Source organism: Trichosurus vulpecula, chromosome 3 (assembly GCF_011100635.1).
Source record: "Trichosurus vulpecula isolate mTriVul1 chromosome 3, mTriVul1.pri, whole genome shotgun sequence".
Lineage (NCBI taxonomy): Eukaryota > Metazoa > Chordata > Mammalia > Diprotodontia > Phalangeridae > Trichosurus > Trichosurus vulpecula.
This window is the reverse complement of record NC_050575.1, coordinates 95,700,480-95,728,389: the sequence shown is the minus strand read 5'-3', so window position 1 is coordinate 95,728,389 and position 27,910 is coordinate 95,700,480. Positions and strand designations below refer to the sequence as shown.

The 27,910-nt window shown below is 37.2% G+C and overlaps 1 protein-coding gene across 1 annotated transcript in view; it reads left to right on the top strand.

The window, feature by feature from the left end:
* The window catches only part of UIMC1 (ubiquitin interaction motif containing 1), a 115,456-nt gene that overhangs the window by 62,569 nt on the left and 24,977 nt on the right, over positions 1-27,910 (top strand). Inside the window, exons 8-10 of the mRNA XM_036751979.1 lie at positions 4,227-4,312; positions 10,127-10,206; positions 14,243-14,408. Of these exons, the coding sequence (XP_036607874.1) occupies positions 4,227-4,312; positions 10,127-10,206; positions 14,243-14,408 (332 nt within the window). The remainder of the gene's footprint in view (positions 1-4,226; positions 4,313-10,126; positions 10,207-14,242; positions 14,409-27,910) is intronic.

Sequence of the window (27,910 nt, the reverse complement as noted above, 5' to 3'; positions counted from 1 at the left end):
TAGTCCCTATCTGTGCTATTGAGGTTTTTTTTGTTTGTTTGATACACCAAAATATGTGTATTTGTTCTTAATCCTCTCTTGTCCATTTCAGATAGGCTTATGTGAGGCTTGCCACCAACTTCTTCTACCATGTTTGTATATTCTTCTTCTCACAAACTCCTAATGGAAATAACAAGTTCTACCTCCTTCTTCATCCTTTCTGCATTAATATATTCTTTTTTTATTTTCCCTTCTCGTTCTCATCTTCAAACCCCCAGGACATAACCTCTAGGGTTTCTGTTTTTATTATTTAATTCATTACTTCACTACTTTTTGAAAAAATTGAGATTTGGAAAGGACATTTGTTTCTCCTCCCTCTTTTAGAATGCTAGCTGTACATCAGCACTACATCTTATTTAGTTCTGGCATTCTCATCAGAAATGCTTGAAAGTCTTCCATTAAAAGTTCATTTCCCCCTCACCCCCCATAAGATGATACTTAGCTTTGTAGGGTAAATTATTTTTGTTCATAAGTCTATGTCCTTTGCCTTTTGGAATATTTTATTCCAAAAATTTCCTCTCATTTATTGCAGAAGCTGCTAGGTTTTGTGTGAGCTCGACTATGGTCCCTTAATAGTTGAAGTACTTCTTTCTGGATTCTTGCAGAACTTTTTCTTTGACATGGAAGATTAGGATTTTGTTTATGATATTTTTGAGACTTCTGGGATTTCTTTCAGGGGATGATTAGTACATTGTTTTCTATTTTTATTTCGCCCTCTGCTTCTCATAGATGTGAGCAGTTTTCATTTATGATTTCGTGACATATAGTGGGTTTTTTTAATCATGGATTTCAGGCAGAACATTGATTCTTAAAATAATTTCTCAACTTGTTTTCTCAATTTTTTAAAATCTCAGTTATCTTCTGTTTTATTTCCCCAGTCTTTTGATTTTGTTTTAATATTTCTTGATATTGCATGTAGTTTGTCATTGGTCTATTCTGGATTTCAGGAGATCCAATTCTTGGGTAAGGGTTACCACTTTCTATTCCAAACAAGCTACATGTCCTCCTTCAAATTCTTTCCATAGGAGCTTTTATTTTATCCCATGTTTTGTGTCTTCTGCTTCATTTCTTCTGTGTATTCATGTAGTCCTAGTGGAAAATCCATTTTTCCTTTGAGTCTGTCCTTGGAGTGACTTATGCCTTTTTGGTGATCTCTAGATTTGCAATAATTTTTTAAACTGGTCAGTGTTGTCTTTGATTTGCTCATCCCTACAACTTTAGTTCCTGAATTGGAACTTTGTGCTTAGGCCTGATTTTACCTGCTGCTAGGCTTTTCAGTGTGGTGGTCCTTTTTTTTCCTCCCAGTTTCATTTTATTTTCAGTTCATAATTGTCTCCCATCCCCTCCCCTCTCTACTGAGAAGGCAGGAAAAACAGAGCCCATCACAAATATATAGCCATACGAAGCCTACCATTTTCTCTGCCTCTGGACACAGTACCTTGGAGACTGTAGGTTCGCCTACTCTGGGTTGGTGCTTGTGTTACTGGCAGGACCCCTTTTTTTTTATAACCTTCAGGCTTCTGGTCCACTTTGTATGTAGTTCTGAGGTGGAATAAATTGCTGTGGCTTCTTATTGTTTTTCTTAATCATTATTTACTCATATGTGAACTCTAGGATTTTAATGATGCACATATGTGGGAGCTGGGTGGTTTGCCTCTTGTTCAGACAACCTTCTCTTGGAAGTCTGTCACCCTTTCTAGCCATTATTTCATATTACTCACCTCCACACATACTGTGCTCTCTGCCTTCCCAAAATGCTGGATTTTCATGTTTCTCTTTGGTTCATACTGTTCCCTATGCTTGAAATTTCCCTCCCCACTGCCCAACCCATGCATTAGGTTGCATTCTTGCCCATCCTTTAAAGCCCAATTCAAGTGTCACTTCCTCTAGGAAGATTGCCCTTATTTTCTCCCCAGCTCATAATGATCTTCTGCTTTGGACTTTGAACAGCAGTTCCCTGTGAATTTTTCTAATGCACTTAGTGATATAGTTTATTATTATCTATCTCGATGTCTTTTCCTTCTTAGACTCGAAGCTTCTTGAGGGCAGGTCTGTCTTGTTCAAATAGCACTTGGCATAGTCTTCAAAGAGGCTTGTTTATTATGTTTACAGGAACATCAGCTCCAGTTTGGTGGTCTTTTCCTGGTTTCTACCCCTCAGTCCTCCATGTGCCCATATGTTAATTTTATATTATGTTAATTCTTCTTTCCTTGTCTCTGTGCTTTCCCCACATGCCTTTCCACTTGGCTAAGTACCAGTCTTCCTCCAAAGCCCAGCTTTAGCTTCATAGCCCCATGAAGCTTTCCTTGATTCTTCCACCTTCTAGTTACAATATTTTGTGGGCTTCTACTGATAATCTCCATTGTACTATTTAACACAGCTATATATAGTCTCGTATTATTTTCCCTGTATTTTTTATTCATGTTTCCCTGATTAAATTGTAAACTCCTTAAAGATAGAGATTATCTTTTCCCCAGGTGTCTCCCATAAATTTTAGTTTGGAATAGTCATTGTGATTCTTTATAACAATGTGATGGAATGTGGTTACTGGCTAGGCGTGATGTCCAGCCATGACTCTGACTGGACACTGCTCTGAGCTGTGGGTATTTTATGAGTTGCTTTTTTGGGTTGAGTGGTTGGTATTCCCTGTTGTGAAGACGGCAAGGCCTAGCTGTTGCACATTCCAGTGGTTAGAACTTATGTGTAGTTTGGGCTTTTAACAAGTTGATAGTGTTATCCCCACCACCTGCCAGATCCATTCTTGCTTTTCTCTTCCGTTGCTCACAGTTTCCTTCTCTTCTCCATCTAGCCAAATCCTACCCAAGGCCCACTTCAAATTATGGTGATGATGAGTCCATATAGGTACTCTGACCAGGGGGAGATCAAAAAGGGTTGGAGGAGTCAGGGAAAGCTCTTTGAAATTTGAGCCAGGACTTCAAAACTAGGTGGGATTGACCAGGTGGAGCAGAGAGGGGTAGCACAGTCTAGAAGAATTTCTTTCAATGCTGGAAAATATGGCTTTGGTTGAATTCTCAGGCTATTCAAACGGTTTTGGAAGTGGTTTTAACTGGAGAGGGCTTTCTGCTTCCTGCGGGCCTCTTTGCTTTGTTGTGGTGAGCTCTGTGCAGAGCAGATGTAGGTTTTAATAAATGATTATACGCTTTGTCACCAGGAGATAGTTGGAGTAGCAGGCAATGCGGTTTGACTTCAAATTGATTAGCCCATTTTATAAATGTCAGCAAATTGTTTTGTGATGGACCCTTTGAATAGAGCCCTGATGTTACACGCAGAGTAAACTGTGCCTGGCTTGGGTTTCTAACAAATGCTTTGAGATGTTTTATTTAGAGAGAGAAATCACTTGTGGTTTCCTATCAGGATTTAGTTATTTATCATGAATCAATGGTGGCTGTTCTCTCTTCTCTGTGGTTCTCGGTTGACATGGGGATTTGTGTTTTTTTTTTTTAAAGTGTTTTCTTGCATACTTGATCAAACTAATCGTAAAGCTCAGTGAAGCGGGAGGGGGCCAGCTCTGAATGCCCACATTGCTAAACCACGTGTTCTTATGTCAGGAAGAGATTGCATTCCGTGAACAGGCAGGGAGAACCAGAAGGTCAGATAGGGAGAAGCCATGCATAGTTAAGCTCCTCACAAAATAGATGCTCAACTTGTGTGGACAGATTTTTGCTGTAGGGCAGCTTGGAGAGTTGTAGCCTATTTTTTGCTGCTTTAGAAAGAAGTCTCTTGAGATAAAAAAGAAAATTAACAGCAAGGTGGGAAGAAGCTAGTGCAATGTCAGGAGGCTCTCCAAGTTCTTTGCTCTGAGTGTACAAATCACTGCAATGTTCGGGCTTACCTGAGATAGGCAATATAAAACAAACCTTTGACATCTTTAGATTGGAGTGGACATTTTTGCCTTCTTTGATGTACACAGGCAGTGCTTACCCTTCAGCCTTCCTTTGTGAGTTCTCTAGAAGGAGTCCTTTTCATGTGATTTCCCTGGGACCGAAGTTGCAAGCATGTTTGTTTTTTCCACATTTTTCTCCTGGTATTTCCACCACCATTTTCCACATTCCCATTGTTTTTTTGTAGGATTGCAGGTGTCTGATATTCTGTTACTCAGTATTATTTTGCTCTTGCTCTCTGATTTATTTTACTTGGAATTTATTTGACTGTTGGTCCTTTTTCAGCCCCACTGCTCTAAGCCTGTTGACCAGTAAGAGAAGCCCGGTCATTGCCAGGGGAAGCTCTGCAGAAGAAATCACTGTCTGCCCAGGTAAGAGCCCTACTAACTTTGCAGATTTTTTAAAATTAATTTATTTTTTTAGTTTACAACACTCAGTTCCCCAAGTTTTTAGAGTTCCCTCTCCTCTCCCCCCCCTCCCCCCGCCCAAAGCGGGATGCAATCTGATATAGGTTCTACACATACCTTCACATTAAACTTATTTTCCCAATAATCAAGTTGTAAAGAAGAATTATAACCAATGAAATGTACCATGAGAAAGATGTAACAAAATCAAAAATAAAAGAAAGAAAAAGAGAGAGCAAATAGTTTCCTTCAATCTGCATTCAGATTCCATAATTCTTTCTCTGGATGTGGATAACCTTTTCCATCATGAGTCTTTTGGAGCTGTCTTAGAACCTTGCATTGTTGAGAAGGGACAAGTCTGTCAAAGTTAGTCATCACAGAAGTAGTGTGTCTGTGGTTGTGTATAATGTTCTCCTGGTTCTGTTCCCTTCACTCATCATCGGATTGTGTAAGACTCTCCAGGTTCTTATGAAGTCCATCTGCTCCTCATTTCTTATAGCACAATAGTATTCCATTACATTCATATACCACAATTTGTTTAGCCATTCCCCAGTTGATGGGCATCCCCTTGATTTCGAATTCTTCGCCACCACAAAAAGAACTACTATAAATATTTTTGTACATATGGGTCCTTTCCGCCCTTGTATGATCTCTTTGGGATATAGCCCTAGAAGTGGTATTGTTGGGTCAAAGGGTATGCACATTTTATAGCCCTTTGGGCATAGTTCCAAATTGCTCTCCAGAATGGTTGGATCAGTTTGCAACTTCACAAACAATGCAATAGTGTTCCAATTTTCCCACATCTTCTCCAGCATTTATCATTTTCCTGTTTTGACATATTAGCCAATCTGACAGGAGAGATGTGGTACCTGAGAGTTGTTTTGATTTGCATTTCTCTAATCAATAGTGATTTAGAGTATTTTTTTTCACATGACTATAGATATCCTTAGTTTCTTCCTCTGAAAATTGCCTTTTCATATCCTTTGACCATTTATCAGTTGGGGAATGACTTGTGTTTTTATAAATTTGACTCAGTTCCCTGTATATTTTAGAGATGAGGCCTTTGTCAGAGATACCGGTTGTAAAAATTCTTTCCCAATTTTCTGCTTCCCTCCTAATCTTGGTTGCATTGGCTTTGTACAAAAACTTATCAATTTAACATAATCAAAATTATCCATTTTGCATTTTGTAATGCTATCTTTTGTTTAGTCATAAATTCTTCCCTTTTCTATAAGTTTGACTGGTAAATTATTCCCTTCTCTCCCAAATTGCTTATAATATCAGCCTTTATATCTAAGTTGTGAACCCATTTTTACTTTATTTTGGTTTATAGAGTAAGATATTGGTATATGCCTAATTTCTGCCGTACTGTTTTCTAGTTTTTCCAGCAATTTTTGTGAAATAGTGAGTTCTTGTCCCAGAAGCTGGACTCTTTGGGTTTATTAAAGAGTAGATTACTATATTCATTGACTACTGTGTCTTGTGTACCTAACCTATTGCAGTGATCCACCACTCTGTTTCTTAGCTAGTACCAAGTAGTTTTGATGATTGCTGCTTTATAATGCAATTTAATATCTGGAATGGCTAGGCCTCCTTCCTTAGCATTTTCATTAATTCCCTTGATATTCTGGATCTTTTGCTCTTCCAGATGAATTTTGTTACTATTTTATCTATATATCTATAAAATATTTTTTGGTAGTTTGATTGGTATGGTACTAAATAAGTAAATTAATTTAGGTAAAATTGTCATTTTTATTATATTAGCTCGACCTAACCACGAGCAACTGATGTTTTCCCATTTATTTAGATCTGACTTTATTTGTGTGAGAAGTGTTTTGTAATTGTGTTCATATAGTTCCTGGGTTTGTCTTGGCAGGTAGACTCCCAAATGTTTTATATTGTCTGTGGTAACTTTAAATGGAATTTCTCTATCTCTTGCTGTTGGGCTTTGTTAGTATTATATAGAAATGCCAAGGATTTATGTGGGTTTGTTTTATATTCTGCAACTTTGCTAAAGTTATTTATTATTTCAAGTAGTTTTTTACTTGATTCGCTAGGATTCTCTAAGTATATCATCATATCATCTGCAAAGAGTGATAACTTAGTTTCTTCTTTGCCTATTCTAATTCCTTCAATTTCTTTTTCTTTTCTCATTGCAAAAGCTAACATTTCTAGTACCAAATTGAATAGTAGGGGTCATAATGGACATCCTTGTTTCACCCCAATCTTTTTGGAAATGCATCTAGCTTATCCCCATTACATATAATACTTGCTGATGGTTTTAGGTAGATGCTACTTATCATTTTCAGGAAGACTCCATTTATTCCTATGCTTTCTAGTGTTTTTAATAGGAATGGGTGTGGTATTTTATCAAAAATTTTTTCTGCATCTATTGAAATAATCATGTGATTTCTGCTAGTTTTGTTGTTGATGTGATCAGTTACGTTAATAGTTTTCCTAATATTGAACCAGCCTTGAATTCTTGGAATAAATCCTATTAACTCTGCAAATTTTTGCATGTTCCTCTGCTTAGTTTTCAAAACCCGCTTCAGTGCACTTTTTAAAAGTTCTTTTGATTTGTTTTAAATCCACAATCCATTTGGTAGACTATCTCTTAACTCTCCAGTTCTTCTCCTGCCCATCTTCTCCTAGGAAATTTTTTGTGTTTTAATTAACATAACTCTTATTTGCTTGTTTGCATACCAACCTCCTCAGAGATGCCAGCCTAGCACCAGGAATAGCACTCGCTTATATAACTGCAGCTTCAAGACACATTGGATCTTGTGTGTTGGTTTTGTGTGTCCTGCAAAGCTGGTATGCTATGTTGTTAAAGAAAAATTATTTACAGTGTTTTTGTTTTTTCTTTTTATGTTGTGGTTCAGTGTAGTATTGTTACATAAGAATTCAGGAGACTGAATTCATGCTACAACTCTCACTGCCTTTTGACTTTTTGTTCATTTCAGATAAGACAGTTAAGTTTGCTGGTTGCTTCCTTGTATCTTTTTCTAAATTATTGAAATAAACTTGTAAGGGAAAACTACATAATAATCAGGATTACCCTAAAGTAGAAGGGGCTTTCTTGGGATATGATGAGTTTCTTATCATTGAGAAAAAGAATAATTATAATAATTATATAATTAATATATAATAAGAAGAATTCCCAGTGATAGAGAAGTCATTACCTCCCAAAGGTAGTCTTTTCTACTTTAGAGTAGTTCTAATTATTATGTATATATTATTATATGTTTATTGTGGTGATGATAATACAGGGTGTTCCAAAGGTATTGGTATAGCTTTAAGCTTTTATAGCTTAACTACATAGAGATTCTTTTGGAAAACTGTGTGTGTGTGTGTTCACGTGCATGCATGAGTGTGTGTGTGCACGCCTGCACATGTGTGTAGTGCTTTAAAGTTTAAGAAGTTCTGTCACCTCATTTGATTCTCACAACAGTTTAGCGAGGTACATGTTATATCCCCATTTTACAGATGAAGAAATTGAGGGTGAGAGAAGTTAAGTTTTCAAGGGTCACACAACAGCAAGTATGTGAGAGAGGATTCAAATGCAGGTTCTTTTCCTAACTCCCCAAGTACATTGCTTTATCTAGTCCACCATCTAACAGGTACTTTCACAATGGAGATTTTCAAGTGGAGTTTGGATGACTACTTTTCTTTTTTGTTTCCCCCCCCCCTTTCTGTACCTAGATGTCATCATTTCTGGCTTTTATAAGGTCCTACTAGGTCTATCAAGGAGACTTTTGTTTTATCTAGTGTTTGTCCTTGGGGACTCAAACATTGACACCATAGCCTGGGATATTATAAAGATCTTAATTTTTAAAATTAAGAAGCTAGGGTTAGAAGTAGGTTTTTCAGGATGTTTTCCCCCCAGTTTGAATAAAACGAGGTTCTCAAAGTCCTGTCTATTAAGGATTGTACTCCCTGCGAGTGTTATCTTTATGAGAAAGAATACTTTAACTCTCTCTGCTGAGTGCCACTGTCTTACTCCAACCCAAGTCACTAACTCCATTATCTAGAATGATAGCATCTGACATCATGGCAAGCTCCAACAGAGAGGAACCTGGAAATAACAATGATCTCAAAAACCACAGTTAATGAGAGGAAAAGGCAAACACTCCAATGACTGAGGTTGGATGGCTTTTATGATCATGACTCACTGTCATTAGCCTGGTAATTAAGTCCAACCGTTAGCTGACATAAACTACTTCTAAGTGAGATTGCAAAGGGTTTCTATACCGTTAATACTCCTTTTGCCTAAAGAGGATAAGGACCCTACCAGAGAAACCAAACTTTTGTTTAATGTGTATGAGATATAGATGAATTGATGATGTATGTTTTGATCCTTTTAGGTGAAATAGATGGAGAGAAGGTTAGTCCATGTTTTCCGCAATCTTGTTGTCTAGGATCTTTGGCACTTCTAATCTTCTAGCACTTCATTAACAGCGTAGTTACTTTGGGGTGTTATTCAGTTAAAACAGCAGTATTATAGCATAAGAGCTATACCATTGTGTATTTTTCTAGCATCATGTATTTATGGGGAGCTACGCCCACTTGAACCATCATTATTATCAAATTTTTCAGTCAGTTTCTTAAAATCAGAAGTGAAGACTTTTTATGATTTCCAGTAGTCCAAGCAGTAATCAGCCCTTGCCTTTGAGGAGACTGTCTTTTCTCATAACACTTCTAAGAAAACCTGACAGAGAAAATGCTGTAGTATATATACAGCAACCTCTATTTTCTGCAGCTTGGTGGGGAAGAGTGCTCAGATATTCTGGCTAATAATGTTTCTGTACAATTACTAATTTCATAATATTAACATAGAGTAAAAGACACTAAATATTAAAACTGTACTGACCACAATTTAATCTTAGTTTGATAGTATAAGTCCTAGGGATACTTTAGGATCTTGCCACATCATCATATTATATATATCAACTATCATTGTACTTGATAAAATTCCATATAACAGAGAGATTATTTACTTTGTGTGTTGACACAGAGCTTTCTGCCATACTTTTTACTCCTTTGCCTAGAGCTGGTAGAATGTAACTTATACATTTGTGTGTATGTATGTCCATGTGTGTGTACACATATATACATATATGTAAATGTTTATATGTGTGTATGTGTGTATTTAAATAAGCATTTATATAGTGCCTATGTACCAGCCATCATGCTAAGTGCTTTACAAATGTTATCTCAATGCTTTTCACATCAACTCTTTGAGGTAAGTGCTATTATTATCCTCATTTTATAGGAGGGAAACTGAGGCAAGTAGAGGTTAAGTGACTTCTCAAGGTCACACAACTAGCTAGTAAGTGTCTGAGGCTGGATTTGAATTCAGATCTTCCTGATTCTAGGCCTAGCATTCTAGCTACTGCACCAACTAGCTCTTACAAGGTAGATGGACAAGTAAGAACCACACAGGGAAGGCACAGTAGCTGTGTTTAGCTTGCCTTTGTTTTGAATTAATGTCTCTATCTCTTTTAAATTTTTTTTAATGAATTTCCACCTTGTTCTTTTAGTAGCTCCCTGCTATACCTTCAACTTCAGTTAAGTAATATGCGTAGCTTCTATTAACTGAATAAATGTATGTGTATAGATAGATACAGTCAAATATCTGTGGTACTATTAATAACTCCTAGAGAATGTATGAATGATTTTTATACATTGTGATAGCACAGCAAAATGAAAACTGAATTATTATCTAATAAAGTTTGTTTGGAGAATAGAAATAATGTGGAAGAATTTGTTCTTGTATTGCAGAGACACAACTAAGTCCATCCGAAGTTCCTGAACTAGAGAGAGAAGAGGAGTGCCTATCTCCTAAAGAAAGCCCTGTTAAGGTAAGAGCAGCGGGGTCAGGTAGGGAGCATGTAGGACTTCTAAAGCTACTCCTCTAAAATTTTCTTTAGTGTTTCCTTTCTCTAAGTCACCCATCTCTGAAGCACCATTACTGTTGACTTCTCAGAGAAGAGATGGTAGGACGTTGTAGCTTTTGGTCCATTCTTGGCATACCACCAAGAAGCAGTGTAGTATAGTGAAAAGAGCTAACTTTTGGACTGTGAATTAGAACTTCACTCTGTTGTTGACTAGCTGTGTGACTTTGGGCAAATGTCATTCACTTCCTGGAGATCATTTTCATTCTCTATAAAATGAGGAGATTGAATTAGATGAATTCTAAGGTCTCTTTCAGCTCTAAGATTCTATATTTGGTAGCTGGGTGGAGAAATTGCCTTTTAGGCAACTCCTCTCACTTGTACATTATTGCTAGTAATGTATTTACTAGGATGAACAATTTCAGAATGAAGTAAGCATCTTTTTTAAAAATTCATTTTATTGCTATCTTTTATTTTTTTAACATCGATACCTTTTTCAATGTATCTCTCCCACATAGGTATTCCTCATATCAAAAAATACAAAAGAGGAAAAAAAAAGTTAAGTAACACTAACCAATGCAATAAAAAAGCCTAACATTTTCTGTCCTATTCTACATCCATGATCTCCCATTTTGCAAGGAAGGGAAATGAAGTGCCTCTAAAGTTACCATGGGATTTTATTTTGAATCTTGGTATCTGGCTGGACAGCCTGAGCTCAATGTAAAGATGAAGACATGGTAAAAATTAGCCTTTTTTTTCATGATTACGTTTCCTGTCTTATGACACTTCTTCAGTAAGAACAATGCAGCTACTGCAATAACGGAATCTAATACAAGTTCCTCCTTCTATTCAAGACTCTCTTTGTATGTTCTTGTGACTCTGACAAAGAAATGTGACCATCAGTAAGTCCTGTCAGTGTGCTTCACACATGTGAGGCTGTGACAAGAGGAAAACATTCGTTTTCATGTGGGTACAGAGATTTGGTTGCATTTGTATGCCTAATTGTTTTGTTCTCTGCTACCTTTGAAGAGTCAAAGAACAGAATTCTCCTTTCCGTTATGCCTTTCCTTAATGTTCCAGATTTCTTAAAGCTATTTTTGCAGCAATGAGTTAGATCTCCTCTCTAGTGTCTGCGTCAGGTAGCCACATGACCACCTCTTTCATTAATCATTCACACAACCTGGTGTGTTGGAACATGATCTATCACTACTGACAGTTGAAAGACTCCTGATTTTGAGGGGTGTTAGATATGAAGATGGCATTTCTTATAACATAGTGCCCATTTACAGATCCTGCTGGGCATTGTAAACATGGCCTCTGGACCTATGTCCCTGTGAGGGACCTGAACTCTGCATTCTGGGATGGGAAGAATAATGTTAAGTCATTCTGTCACATAGAAGTCCTTGTAAGCCTGGAGTTAATCAAAGGTGATTTCCTATGCAACCAGTTGCAAAGGATACTACTTTATATGGGTCAAAGAGCATGAACCCTGTTTAGAATTTACAGTGCATATGTCTGTGACTGTGGTTTGTGTTTACTTCCCTGATTATCTTGGAAGGTTCTAATGAGACAGGCTTAGCTTTTTAATTATTGTGAACCAATTGCTTAATTAATTTTAAGTTATTTACTAGAGCTGTGGAAACTCTTTGAACTTTTCATGTGTCCAGGTAAGGATATTGAAGATCACAAGTGTGTGGTCTCTCATATCTGAGCATGGACCATTTGATCTGAAATGTCTCACTTGATATGTATTCTAGCCATACCACTCTGTAATGCACTGTGACTGTTCAGTGACACCAGATTGCAAATATCAGAAAACTACTTTGACAGCATCTTTGAGGTAGCTAAAAAACTGGCACCCGAATCGAGATCCCTTTCAATTTGTTTTCCCGCAGGAGTCATGTTCATTTCATGAACTTTGAAACTTGTTTTTCAGGTGCTAGATCAATTCCCTCTTCAGTGATTTCAGTGGAAGTTACTCAGTTAGGCTACTAGTTAAGTTGGTAGATGGGGAAAAAGAAAGTTTGTATAGTGACCAGCCTAGATGATAATCCCTTTGCAAGGGGGACTCAAAAACTTACAAAAGGATTTTTAAAATTATTTCTTGTTTTTGAAATTCCCACTGCAGTGAAATTTTGAGGGCCAGAATGTTAAGGGTCACCCCTTTAAGAAGCCTTATCACAGTGACTGATTATCTCTTTTGAGAAGTAGTTCTGTGATATGAAGTAGAGGTATCTCTTGCCAAGGCTGAGTCTTCTGCTACGTGGTCTTAATAAAAGCTGCTTTTGTTGTATTTTTACCTCTTGAGGTTCCTCTGGTTGCAGTTAATATTTAAACAGACCTTTTTAATGGTGCTAGAAAGAAATCTTTTTTTTTAATATAAAAATATTCAGAAATCTTCTGGATTGCCTGTGAACATAGTTGGAAGTGTTCTAGTATTCACAGTAAGGCAATAATAGACAGACTTCTTTCTCTTGAATACATTAATAGTTGAGGGCACATTCTCTGCATTTTACAGAGCTGGTTATGAATGCAAAGAGAATAGTGCTGGGGTGTGTGTTCTAGTGAGATGCATGGCACACAACACAAGTGTGTTTAGTGAACTTTGAATGCTAAGTAACTGTTGGAGATGGCCACCAATTCTGAGGCATTCATAATTACTTGCATATTGTTATGGCATAATTGATTTTGTTACTGAAATAAGGCTTCACATATATGGCACATTTCTGACTGGCATCTCTAAACACAATGAGGAAAAGGACACTCAGTGAGTCAGTGTGGTTGGGAAGAGATTTGAGGTCTTCCCTACTCAGTTAAATTATTCTGTTCTGTTCTTTAAAAATTGGAATATTTCTTAGGGGTTGTAGAAAACAGTTTTATTTAAGAATATTGGACTTGTAGCTAGAAACTACCTTAATTTACCAAGGTTAACCTTCTCAGTTTATAGACAAGGCAGCTGGAATGGGGAGAAAGAGGGTAGGGGGGAGATAAGTATCTTGTGCAGGGTGACACAAGAAGTATTCAGTTGACCTAGGGTTTGAACCCAGGTCTTTTGACTCCAAGTTGGCTAATCTTTTTGAATGTCCTTTTTGCTTCCACCACTGAATTTCAGTTCATAAACAATGCAGCCTGTTTGGAGGTGGCCTGGTTTTACAGCACAAAATTTTACAGCACGATTTGGCTTGTCTGAATTTTCATTCCATCGTAGCTTTGAGCTCAGTTTGTTTCTAGACCAGAGAAAGATTTAATTTTTTTTCCCCTGTGAGGTATTGTAGCAGCGCAGGTGATCCTGGCTCTAAATGGAAACAGTGGCTATCCAGGGCAGCTTCAGTATTGATTGGCTAGGACATGCTGTCCTTGGAAACAAGCGTTAGGTAGTTGTGCTGCAGTGTTCACTCATGCTGCTGAGTTAATAACTGCAGAGCTCCCAGCTCTGACCTGTACAGGTGAGATGTAAGCATTACAAGGGGAATAACAGCTGCATGATGATGATGACAGCAAGAGCTCACATTCTCTAGTGCTGTAAGGTGTAGAAAATGCTTTCTTTGCAAACCCATAAAGTAGGTCGTGTGAGTATTATTATCCCCACTTTATAGAAGGAGAAAGTGAGGCTTAAAGAGGTGAAATGACTTGCACAAAGCCATGAAGCAGAAATTGAACCCAGGTCATCTTATTCCAAGCCCACTCTTTATATCATGCTGTTCTGCGCAGTGAAAAATGTGTCAGAGTGAAAAACAAAGGCAGCTTAATTTTCATACAAATGTCATTCCCTCCCACCGCCCTTCTGGTCCCCCCCATCCCAAAAGGTTGAAAATTCCTTTAGGTAAAGGATCATGTTATTTTTCATTTTTGTGCCCCAAGGACCTAGCACAGTGTGTAGTGTGTAATGACACTCAAATATGTATTGAATTCTCTAAGTGAGCAACACTTAGAATTCCTTGCTTTATAAATTGAAGGTATTGTGATTCCTTTTTGTGATAATTATGTTCTTTGTGTCCTTCAGGCTGCTGTCAATGAAAATATTGAGAAGGAAATGTCTGCCTCCATCTTCTCGGCCCATATCCAGGTGTCCTGCCCAATGTGTGACCAGGGTTTTCCGCCCACAGAAATTGAGCTGCATGCCATGTATTGCAATGGTTTAGTGGGGGAGGAAAGCAGACACTCTCCAGGTTAGCCAAACCCTGATTTCTCCGAGCTTCTACGAGAGAATCTCTTTGTCACCCTTCTCTTCTTGTGCTTAGCTACTGTTATAAACTTCTCTGAGAAACATCAGTAAGTACAGCATTTTATGTGAAAAGAGTGGTTAAAAATGACTTCTGACTGGATTTGTTTTAGCCTTGGTCTGTATGTCACCAGATGTGCAGATGCCAGTACTTAAGCTTTTACTGTAGCATCTTTCTTTCTAGTTGCTTTTGTTGACTAGCTTTGTGCAAGGGCCCTTTTTAGTTATTTGCTCCAAAGTTCAAGTTCTAGGATGTGCGTTCTCCCATCCTTCTTGTGCTTTTATTTCTTAAAGAAGTTTTTTTAGACAGACAAGATCTTCAAAACTGCCTCACAAAATCTCTTGGATCTATTCTAAAATCTCTTTGCTTCAGAATATCTGTATGATTGTTTAGTAATCTAGTGCCATACATATGAAAATCAGTAGGAAGTATAGGCAGAAAATGTTGTTCTATCTGGTAATTTCACCCGTACGTCCCACGTTCTTTTGCACTTTGGCACATGGGAAGCCCCAGCTTAGCTTTTGCCAAAGACAGGCCAATGGCAAATACAGTGGGATGGTTGTGTCTCTTTAGTATCCTTTCAAAGCTTCTTTAGGACCTGAGGGACAGAATTCCAGAGACTCAGACTTTAAAAATTACCCTTTTGGTTGTACTTAATAAGGTTAAAACTAAAGCAGGCTAGCAGGTGAATAAAATTCATGCTCATTACTACTCGTTTCCTCCTTGTATTCTAATCCGAGGAGCCAACGAAGTCACACCTTTTGTATCCTTCCCCTCTCTCTGTTCCCACTAGACCAATTTGTCCAGACTGGGATAAGCCCTCTTGTATCTGCCCATCTGAACTAGCAGAGGAGCCCCTCCCTCCTTCTTTCCAGCCCCACACATCTTGTTTTTGTCTTTCTACCCAAATAGTCCTTCTTCTGTGTACAGATGGCTATGTCACTTGTAGGCTCAAAAATTTCCAGTGGCTACCTGTTTTCTGCCAACAACAAGATGCATCTACTATGTGCCAAGCACTGTGTGGGGCTCTGGGAACACAAAAGTGAAATTTTTCCTGCCTTCAAAAACCCAGTGGCTCCCTATACCTTCATAACCCAACCCCCCAACTTGCCTCTATATCCTTAGTACACATTATTTCCTTTCATTCACACCATGGTTGTCTAGATTAACTGGCTTTCTTATTATTCCTCACACACAGTATTTCCCATCTTGGTACCTCAGCACTGAATGTCCCCCTCACCTGTAATGTACTGTCTCCTCACTTCTTTCCTGAGCCCTTTAGCTCCTGGTGTATCTGCCCTCCCCACCCAAAAAAGGGGTGTGTGTGTGTGTGTGTGTGTGTGTGTGTGTGTGTGTGTGTATACACATACCTTTACCTACATTTACATCTGTCTACCCCAAGGTTTGGCCCAATGACAAAATCTAGCCCTCTACTTTCTTAGCACTAGCTAAGTTTGATTTTCCTATTTTTAAATATAATAAAGCTATTTTAAAAATGTTAAAAACCATATTAACTCCCTGGCAGTGCAAAAGAAGGCTGCAGTTGTAGTTTGTTGACTCCTGTTCTTCCCAGCACTTCCTAAAGCTCCCAGTGCTTTCTGTGCACTCTGCCACTGAACCTTAGAGACCACTGGACCTTGCCATCTGCCCTGAATCTAAAACCTTGATATGTACTGTTTCCCTCATTAGAATGTGAGCTCCTTGAGAGCAGGGACTCTCGAATTTCTAACACTTAGAATAGTGTTGAGAACATAATAAACAATAAATGCTTTTCATTCACATATCTATATCTCAATCTACATATGTATGTGGTCATATGCATACATACATTTCGCATATATATTTTTAATTTGTATTCAATCCTAGAGGTAATAGGGTGCATTGGATTTTATTGACCCTTTGATGTGGTCAGATTTGCTTAAGGAAAATCACATTGACAGCTATGTAGTGGCTAGATTGGAGTAGAGAAAAGCATCTTTTGCTAGTCATTCAAAACCTTCAGTTTGGCACCATCCTACTTTTTAAGTCTTACTTCATTTTATACTTTCAAATGAGTGCCCTAGCCAAACTGCTTTCTTCCTCCAAACACTCCTTATATTCCTCTGCATTAGTGCTTTGAATACTTTTGTTTCTATACCCTTCCCTACTTTGCTTGTTGAATCTCATATACCATTTTGCTTGTACCTCTCAAATGTACTTATATGTTATGGTCCACTGTTTCTTGTTCCTCTGCCACACTCAAGTATCCATGTCGTATCATGAGATAGTATGGTGCAGTGTAAAGAGAACTGGATTGGTATCAACCAACAAACGTTTATTTTAAGTGCCTACTATGTGCTAGGTACTGTGCTAGCCCCTGGAAATACCAAGACAAAAATTAAGCAATTCCTGCCCTTAAGGAACTTACATTCTTTCAGGGGAAAAAGATATATACATATAAGTAGATACAAAATGTATTCAAAATTAGTATAAGTTAATTGGGGGCGGGGAGAGGACATGAGAGAGGGGAAGGTACTGAGATTCTAATCCTAGCTTTACTTCTTATTGTCATTGTGACCTTAGGCAACTTGGTCAAAATGAGAGCATTTACACTAGATGATCTAAAAAAGTTTCTTCCAGCACATCCTGTGATCTAAACTTTGCACCTCACCTCTTCCAGCACCAGTCCAATATTCTGTACGTAATAGGTGTTTAATTGTTTGCTAAGTATTGAATGTTGTGAACTTTGATTATTGACCCTTGAGACACTACTTGCTTTGTTGCTTCCCTTTTGTACTCCCCAAAAGGACATAAGTGCAGCTAGACATGCTGCGTTCTGTCCATACCATAGACTCTTGAGAGTGTTTGCTGCATTTCTCAGTGTACTTGACCACTAATTTACAGGGGCTAACATCTCAAATTGTGTCATTATAAAGCACTTGAAAAGGGTGGGTTAAATTGCCAGGAAGGAAAGGCAGGGTTCTCAGCTTCTGCTGAAGCAATACTGCTTATTCATTAAATAAGGAAGTGCCTTAACATGAGTCTTTTACTCATAATGAAATCTGAGGAACTTAATCAGGACAGACAGGAACTCCTTTGGATAAGACACTTCAGTTTGGACTTAGGTGTAGAACAACCAAAATGAATGGTATTTTGTCTTAATTTTTATATGTTAAAATACAACCTTCATTTAAAGCCCTCCCCAATCTGATGCTGACCTCTCTTTACAAATGTATTTTGCGTTACCCACTCCCTTCACATATATCATGTTCTAACTGGTCTGGACTGGTAGCTGTTAGATGACTTCATTATATCGTATACCATCACCTTGCATTCATGCAGGTTAATCCTCCCCTACCTGGAACACAGTTCCTTTTCATTGCTGCCTCAACTCTTCCTTCAAAACACAGTTCAGGTACCTCCCTCTCCATGAAGCCTTCCCTGATCCACCATGCCTCCCCTTCTCTCCCCCAGCCGCCCCCCCCAGTATCTTCATATTTTCCTAGATCAATTTGTTTGGATCTCCTCTTAGACCTTATTACTTTCTGCCTTGTGTATTATTTTATCTTATTCAAAATATTAGATTACAAATTTTTTTTATATCAGAGACTATCAGTTTCATTTTGGTATCTCCATGTCTTAGTCTAATGCCGTACACATAGTAGGTGATCTATAAATGCTTGTTGCGTTGCAGTGAACAAAAAAGCACTTTTGGGGGGACAACCACAGGAAGATTAGGGTATATACTTTGTGAAGCATGCTCACAAAGGCAAGGTTGTTAATCAGCTTGTTTGGTGATCCTGAGCATACAGGTCCAAGAAATCAATAAATTTCAGGAGTTGCATGGGTTAGTTTTTTCAGATCAGGATTAAGGCTGATTAAGCAAGGGCTAATATTGAAAAACTGCTACCCTTCTACACTGAGCTGCTATCTTGTGGCACAGCATCAAGCTTTATTCTCCATGGCTGTCAGGCACCTTTCACCAGCATGAAATTTGTTCTTAATCTCGTTCTCTCCCACTCAGGATAAAGAAAAACCCAGCAGTTGCATAAACTTGACCTTGAAATTGACTTTGAGCTTGCATCCTTGTTTCAGAATCTTCTTCAACCAAATGTAAATCTTGCTTCCTCTGAACTTTCTGACCTTAGCAGCAGGAATCCAGTGTATTGATAGCATAATACAGAATAGAATCTAAGTGATGTGTTCAGAGTGTCTTCATAATCCATTCAGGGAAAGTGCTTCAGGTTCTCCTTATTCCTCTGGGCCCAGGGTCAGTAACCTAATCTCTGCTTTTTAATTGGATTTACACTCTAGGTCTAAAGGACCATTTAAACCATTATAGACTTAAGTGTTTCCTCTTATAATAGGAATCTTCAGGTCTTTAATTCTGTATCTTCAGTAGCTTTGAACTAAGTCTCTGAGGCTTTCATCTGAAGAAGAAGCCCACTATACCCTATTAACACTAGGAAGTTTGGGTGCATTGGTGGTTTTTTTTTTTAATGATTTCAACTTATGTTTCTTATTTTTTTAATGAACATTTTTGCTGGTAACTTTTGTTGTTTATAACCCCTTCATTTCCTAATACATTTCTCTCTTTCACATCATCTTTTGAGAGAGCCATCCTTTATAACAAACAATAAAAGGGGGGAAAAGTTCAGCAAAACCTACCAATATTCTTTAATCAAGTATAACATTATATGCAGTGTTCCATAACCATAGTCCTCCACCTCTGCAAAGATGATTCATTCTCTTACTTCTTCTCTGGAGAGAGGCTTAGATATTACAGTCTCACAGCATTCAGTTTCAGTTGTTTTGTTATTCTTTCCCTTCGTACATTGTTGTCATCATGCATATTGTCATCTTGGTTCTGTTTACTTCATTTTGTATCAATTCATGTAAGTCTTCCCATGCTTCTCAGCATTCTTTATATTCATTTCTTACAATACAAATTGCATTCATTGTTTGTTTAGGTGTAGTACAAACAAGTTGTTCCCCAGTTGATGGATGTCTACTTTGTTTCTAATTCTTTGGTACAACAAAAAGGGTTATTATGTGTATAGGCTATTTTAATTTTTATCACCAACCTCATAGTATATGCCTAGTAGTGGGATCTGTGGATCAAAGGATATGGGCATTTCAGTCACTTTCTCACATAATTTCAAATAGCTTTCCAGAATGTTGGGTCAGTTCATTTGTATAACAGTGTCCCAATTTTTCCACAACCTCTCCACACTATTCCCATTTTTGTATTCTTTTTTGTCACTTTTGAGGGTTATGACATTTATTTTCGAGTTTTCAGGTTTTCGTTAGTATGTAAAGAATCTTTTTCGAACCTAGGACACCACAGAGTTGCCCATTTCTTTAATACAGCCTTTACAGTTTTCATTAGAATTTGTTTATTTCTTCTACTCATTAAACACACTAGCTTAATTGAATTCAATAAATCACCATTTGCTAAGCCTGAGAACATAAATAACTTGAGGAAGAGCTTCTTGCTTAGAAAGCTAGAAAGCACTTTGACAGAAACTTGGTTTAGACCATCACCTTACACTAATATACCACAATAAGTTCAAATTAGATAGGTGACCTGAATATTTAAAGGTCATATCATTTTTTCTTAAATAAGAGAACCAGATGAGGCATGCATAGCAGGGGAAACATTTTTTTCTTTCATGCTTTTTTTAAAACATTAAACATATTTTCACATTAGTCATGATGTAAGGAAGAATTGGAAACGGGGGAGCCACAATAAAGACGAAATAAAACAACATAAGAAAAAGAGAGCAATTAGTATGCTTCCATCCACATTCAGACTCAGAGTTCTTTCTCTGGATGTGTTTAGCATTTTCCATCATGAGTCTTTTGGAGTCATCTTAGATAATGCATTGCTGAGAAGAGCTAAGTCTATCAAAGTCAGTCATCGCACAATATGACTCTAATCGTGTACAACGTTCTGCTCATTTCACTTAGCATCAGTTCATATAAGTCTTTCCAGGTTTTTCTGCAGTCTGCCTGCTCATTATTTCTTATAGCAAAGTAGTATTCCACTACATTCAAGTACCACAACTTGTTTAACCATTTCTCAATTAATGGACATCCCCTCCATTTCCAATTTTTTGCCACCACAAAAAGAGCTGCTATAAATGTTTTTGTACATGTGGGCACTTTTCACCTTAAGAGGAAGATTTCTTAATTAAATAAGGGACAGAAGCAATCACAAAAGGTACAATAGGTTATTTCTGTTACATGATATGAAAACCCCTGGAACACACAATTAAATGCAGCTGGGATTAGAAGGGAAGCAGTCAATTGGGAAAAAAAGATCTTTGCATCAAGTATTTGTGATAAGGATCTGAAATCCAAGATATATAGGAAATTAGCATAAGTTTTATAAGATCAGGACCATTCTTAAAAGGATAGGTTGTCAAAGGATATCTGCAGATTATTCTCAAAATAATTGTAAACTATTTAGCAACCATTGGAAGCATTGCTTCAAGCCAGTAGTGATAAGAGAAATGCAACTTAATATGATGCTATATGTCACACTCAGCAAATTGCCAGAGATGACAAAGAGAATAACCAATAGGAGTATGCAACGATGGGCACACTAATGCCTTGCTGGGGGAACTGAGAACTGCTCTTACCGTTCTGGAAAACAATTAGAATTGTGCTAAGTAAATGACTAAAATGTCCAAAACAGTAGTTTGCCACTACTAGACATATATGCCCAGAAAATCAGTGATAAAAAGTAAGGTCTTATAGATACCAAAATATTTAAGGGCAGCACTTTTTTTTATACATACAGAGAACTGGTAACAAAGCAGGTCCCCACCATTTAGGGAATGGCTAACCAAATTGTGGTACATAGGATCATGGATTACAGCTGGAAGGGATCTCAATGATTAGTCTCAGCCTCTGATTTTATGGATGAGGAAACCGAGGCCAGAAGACATAAAATGACTTGCCCAGAGCCATAGAGATAATAACTATCACAGCTGGGATTTGAACTCAGATTCTCTTAACTCATTCTCTACTGTATTGAACTTCCTGTAAAGGAATGTTAGTATACTGTAAGAAAAAAATGAATATGATGAATAGAGAAAAGCATGGAAAGATATGTTGAAAATTAAGTAAGTAGAATCAGGAAAACAAAAAATATATCACTACAACAGTGTCGATGGAAAGAACAGTGACAGCAGAGCAGCTGAAAACTGAGTGCTCTTACATTAAAACAACCAGGCTTGGTCCAAAGAAGAGACATGAGAATGCATCTCCTCCCACTTCTTTGCAAAGGAGATAGACTCTAGATATGGAGCACTGCATATAAAACTAAATGTGGTTGGTGGGTTTTGTTGAACTCTTTTTTTTTTTTTTTAGATTGTTCCTTGCTATAAGTGGTTGCTCTCTGGGGGCACAAGGGAGGACTATTTTTATCTTTAATGAGTTGTTGTCTAGATGCTTCATAATGACCTTCACTGAGAGGAAATAATTTCACTGGAGGACATCCCCTTCCACTTTTGAATACCTCTAGTTTTAGCATCCTTTTCCTTGCATTAAACCTAAGTCTACCTCACCGTAGTCTCTACACATTGTAACTACCGATTCCCTCTTGAGCCAAGCCAACCGAGTCTAATCCCTATACTTTCAGATACTTTTTGGTAGCTATCGTGGCCCCTTTAAATCTCATCTCCTTTAAGCTTCAACAAACCTAGTTCTTTCACATCATCCTCAAGTAGAACATTCTCCAATCTTCTTGCCATCCAGGTCACCTTCTATTAAGCATATTCTAGCTCATCTGGGGGGTAGTTTTAGTGCCCACCTCCCAAGATTATTGCGAGGATCACATGAGATTATATTTGTAAAGTGCCTCGGACAGTAACTGACACATAGTAGACCCTGTGTACGTGTTTTTATTGGTTGGTGGGGGTGGTAGTCGTGGTGATATTGGCATTGTTATTGCTGTTACTATTGCCTGTGTCTTTTGTAAACTGGTACTTCTCACTGAATATTCCAGATGTGGCCTGGCCAAGGCAGAATTTAGTGGACGCTACTTCCCTTGTTTTGGACACAACACTTCTTTTTAGTGTAGGATAGTATTGCTTTTATTTTAAATTTTAAGTAAATTTTTAGTGCTATCTGTTGTTTTTACATTATCTACATTTCTAAATTTATTCTCTTTCTCCTCATAGAGAGTAGTCCCTTATAGCAAACAATGAAAAAAGGGGGGAAGCTCAGTTCATCAAAATTAACCAACATATGAAAATAGTTTGGCAATATATGAAGCATTTGACTCTGGGGAAGCGTATGCATGCATTGACATATTTTTAAAATCAACAAAACAATGCATGAAGCCCCAATTTATTGCATTTGTCAGATTCTGAGGTAAAATGCTCACACGGTAAATTTAAAAATCTGTTCTCAAGAGCTGGTTTGAGTTGGCTCTAGCACACCCGTTATAGTTCCTTCTCATTTCTCTCAGGCCAAGTTTTGTCATTATAATTTTACAGAATTAGGTTTTGATTTTTATTTTTTTCATTTTGTTTGCAGTATTGACTTTTGTCCTTGTATTGACACAGCTTTCAGTTTCCCAAAACTCTTGAGATCTTTTGCTTTTTTTTTTTTAGAGACTTTTTTGTTCTTTTTTCCCCCCAATTCCACATTCTCTCCCTCCCCATCACCTATCCATTGAGAGGACAAGAAAAATAAAACCTATTACAAATATGTGTAATTATGCAAAAAAAAAAATTCTGTATGAGCTGCCTCCCCCAGCCCCATGAAAAAGCAAGAAAAAGAAAGAAAGAAAGAAGAAAAATCCTTTGGTCTACACTTTGAGTACTTTGAGTACATCAGCTTTCTATCTAGAATTGGAATAGCATATTTCATCATGAGTCCTTTGGAACTGTGGTGGGTCATTTTATTGAGCAGAGTTACTAAGTCTTTTAGAGGTTACTATATGTATAATGTTGCTGTTATTGTTTAGATTTTTTCTCCAAGTTTTGCTCACTTCATTTTGTATTAGTTCATTTAAGTCTTCTCAGATTTTTCTTGAACTGTCCTCTTCATCATTTATTACAGTACAGTAGTGTTCAGTTACATTGATATACAATAACTTGTTCAGCCATTCCCCAGTTGAGGGACATCCCTTCAGTTTCTAATTCTTTGCTACCATAAAAAGAGCTACTACAAATATTTTTGTACATGTGGGTCCTTTTCCTTTTTCTTGGATCTCTTTGGGGTACTCACTCACTAGCAGTATTGCTGGATCAAAGGGCATGCACAGTTTTATAGACCTTTGGACATAGTTACAGATAGTTCTCCACAGTGGCTAGACTAGTTCAACAGCACATTATTGTACCTATTTTTCCATATCCCCTCCAGCATGCCATTTCTGTCATATTAGCCAAAATGGTGCATGTGAGGTGGTACCTCAGAATTTGTTTTAATTTGTATTTCTCAAATTATTAGTGATTTAGGACATTTTTTATGTGAGTAGTGATAGCTTCAATTTCTTCTGAAAACTGCTTGTTCATTTCCTTTGACAATCAAATGGGAAATTGCTCTTATTTTTATATATTTGCCTCACTTTCCCTGTATATTTGAAAAATGAGACCTTTATCAGAGAAACTCTCTGGAAAAAAATTTCCCCAGTTTCTTGCTTTCCTTCTAATTTTGGTTGTATCAATTTTATTTGTGCAAAAACTCTTAAAATTTCATGTAATCAGAATTCTCTATTTTAACTTCTGTAATCCCTCTGTCACTTGTTTGGTCATGAACTCTTACCTATAGATCTGACAGGTAATTTTTTCCTTGCTGTCCTAGTTTGCTTATATCACTCTTTATGTCTAATACATGTGCCCATTTTGACCTTATCTTGGTATATGGTATGAGATGTTGATCTATGCTTGGTTTCTGCCAGTCTGCTTTCCAGTTTTTTCAGCAGTTTTTGTTGAGTAGTGAATTTTTACCTCAGTAGCATGGGTCTTTGGGTTTATCAAACAGTAGGTTACTGTGGGCATTTACTTCCATATATTGTATACCTAATCTATTTCATTGGTAAAAAAAAAAAATAAAAAAAAAACTATTTCTTATATAGTACTAGGTTGTTTTGATGATTATTGCTTTGTAGTATAATTTGAGATTTGGTACTGCTAAGCTACCCTCCTTTACTTTTTTTTTTTATTGATTCCCTTGTTGTTCTTGACCTTTTATTCCTCCAAATGAATTTTTTTATTATCTTATGTAGAACTATAAAATGATTCTTTGGTGATTGGTATGGCACTGAATTAGTAAATTAACTCGGTTAGTGTTATTTTTATTATATTGGCTCAACCTACCCATGAGCAATTCATATTTCTCCGGTTGTTTAAATCTGTCTTTATTTGTGTGAAAAATATTTTATAATTCTATTTATATAGTTCATGTCCCTGTCTCAGCATGTAGATTTCCAAGCATTTTATGTTGTCTGCGTTTATTTTAAATGGAATTTCTCTTTCTGTATCTTCCTGCTGGGTTGCCTGCTGATGATTTATGTGAGTTTGTTTTGTATTTTCTAACGTTGATAACTTACTCTTTTACCTACCTTGAAGTCCTGTGGCAGGTGATAAAACAGCGGGTATAGTTTTACTGGGAACTCTAGTCACAACCCTGCACACAGGTGGCCCAGTGTATAGGGTCATCTTCTCACTGGACTGAAGAAGCAGTGGGATTCAGCAGCCCCCTGGGTGTCTGATCAGTCTTTTTTAAGGATCTCACTGGTTACCTCTTGGCATGAGGAAGGGGCTAAGAAAAGTACCCTAAAATTGTCTGCTTCACCTAACTTAATCCTGGCCTGCTTACCAGGGCAGCAGGAATTCTAGCCTGTAGTTAAAACACAAAATACAAAAACTTTTGTGAAGATACTTAACGCTCAGCATGGTGTACCTACATTGAAGAAGGTGCTGTGCTCTCTGAGCAAAGCAGTATTGCAGTAGTTCACAAGAAACATGAAATGTGCATATTTAGAACTATCGCCTTTCCAAAGGTTTTGTGGACTATTTGTGTCTGACGGGTGGTGGAGCCTTCTGAACTTGGTCTGATCAGCCATAGTCAGACACACACTGTACATTGACCCCAACATAGTGGTGTCATTTTGGTCCTCTTTGAATACAAAGGACAATAACCAATTTTGTTATGGTGTTGTAATTTCCTTGCTAGTAATTTACTTAAAAGTTTTTCAACAATATTTATTAGGAAAATTAGTCTTTAGTTTTCTTTCTCTGGTTTGTCTCTTTCTGGTTTGGGTATCAACACCATATTTGTGTCATAAAAGGAATTTGGTAGGACCCTATTTTTCAGTTTATGTAGTATTGGAAGCAATTTTTTAAAAAAAAATATTTGGTAGAATTTGCTTGTAAATCTATTTGGTTTTAAAGTATTTTTCTTAAGGAACTCATTTATGGCTTGCTCAGTTTCTTTTTATAAGACAAAATTTTTTACATATTCTATTTCCTGCTCTGTTAATCTAAGCAATTAATTTTTTGTTAATATTCATCCATTTCATTAAGATTTTCAGTTTTATTGGCATTTAGTTGGGTAAAATAACTCCTAACAATTGCTTTTATTTCATTTTGTTGTGAATTCTTTTTTTAAATCATATTAGCCAACAGTTTGTTTAAAAAAAAAACTCCTAATTTTATTAGTGGTTTTTTGCTTTCAGTTTTGTTAATCTCTCCTTTATTTTTCAGAATTTTCAATTTTAGTGTTTAATTGGGAGGGGTTGGTCTTAAGTTTGTTGTTGTTCCTAGTTGCATGTCTGGTTTGTTGATATGTTGTTTCACTCTTTTATTGGTATGTGTTTAATGATATAAAATTTCCCCTAATTACTATTTGGCTACATCACAAATTTTCATATGTTGGCTCATTGTTATCATTACCTTGAATGAAATTATTGTTTCTATGATTTGTTCTTGGCCCCACTTAATTCCTTAGGATTAGGTTATCTAGATTCCAGTTAATTTTTGATCTGTGCTTCAAAAGCCCTTTGTTGAATGTAATTTTTATTACATTATGCTCAGAAAAAGATTTATTTGTTATTTCTGCTTTTCTTTGTGAGGTTTTTATGCCCTCATAACATAGTGAGTTTTTTGAAGATGCCATACACAGCTGAGAAATTGGTATACTTCTTTCTATTCTCGTTCAGTATTCTCCAGAGGCCTATCATATCTAACTTTTCTAAAATTCTATTTATCTCTTTAACTTCTTGTTTTTTTTTTTGTGATTAGATTTATATCGTTTCCCCTCTGTTCTTCGACTCAAAGCCACATAGCTGTTTTTAGTACTTGTTTAGTTAAAGCCTCCTTCACTAGCAACTCCTTTCTGCTCTGGAAGTGGTTAATGACCTGGAAGTGGCTAATGGACAACATTGCTGTCAGCTGGCACCCCTTCCTGTTACTGGTGCTGATTCAAGGGTCCCCTTGAAATCTATCTGCCTCAGTGCTTCCAGCTCTGGTGTTCAATCTTAGCCTCCCCACCATCCCATGACACTTGAATGCTCTCCATCACTGCTTCTGTAGTACTGTATTCCTGGCCAGCTTCCACCTCAGTATTTGCAAACCTCTCTATCTTCCTAAGCTGGCCTGGACAGAATGACTCACTATGACTTTTCCTTAGCTGTCATGATCAGAATTTGGTCTGGTGTATTTTCTGAGTTGTTATGGAGGAGGTTTGTTGGATGAGCTGGTCAAAAATGCTGATTCTTATTCCACCATCTTGACTCTGCCCCGCTCCCAGATCTTTTTCTAAGAAACTTTTTATCTTTGTATCTTAATTAGTATCTAGAACAATACTTTGCAGATATAAAATACTTAAGAAAAATTTGAATTTTTTAGTTTTAATTTTTAATCTAAACACAAATATCTAAAACAAATACCCCAAAAAGCATTTCCATGTACATAGCTGAATAGAAAGAGGAATCTCTAAAATGTAGGTAGTATAAGGAGCAACCAGCTTTACTTGAGTGAAGGATTTATGCCGGAAGCAGTGAGAAAGTTTTGATAAGTAGGATCAAGTTATTGAGAGTCTTGAAAGCCAGATAAATGAGTTTAGTATTCTCTAGTTTCAGGACTCCACAGAACTCTCTAGACATCTCTGTTTGTACCCTTTTTACTTTGGTTGTCATCTCTACTGCCCACCTTCTTCCTCCCCCATCCGCCTTCTCTTTCTGGTTTCCTTATATGTGTTGCATTTCCCCTTTAGAATGTAAGCAATATAAGCTTCTTGAAATTGTTGGGTTTGAGGGAGTTTGCACAATTTTTTCTCAGAGATCTCATGAAGGGATATGCTTTCCAGAAATTCAAAAGGAAGAACATTCTACTATATTCTGCCTTGTCTACCATGTCTAGCATGGTTTTTACCTGTATCCCCAGAATTTAGCACATGGTAAGCACTTAATAAGTGCTATATCTCAAAATTTTGGGCCTCTGGGGCAGTCT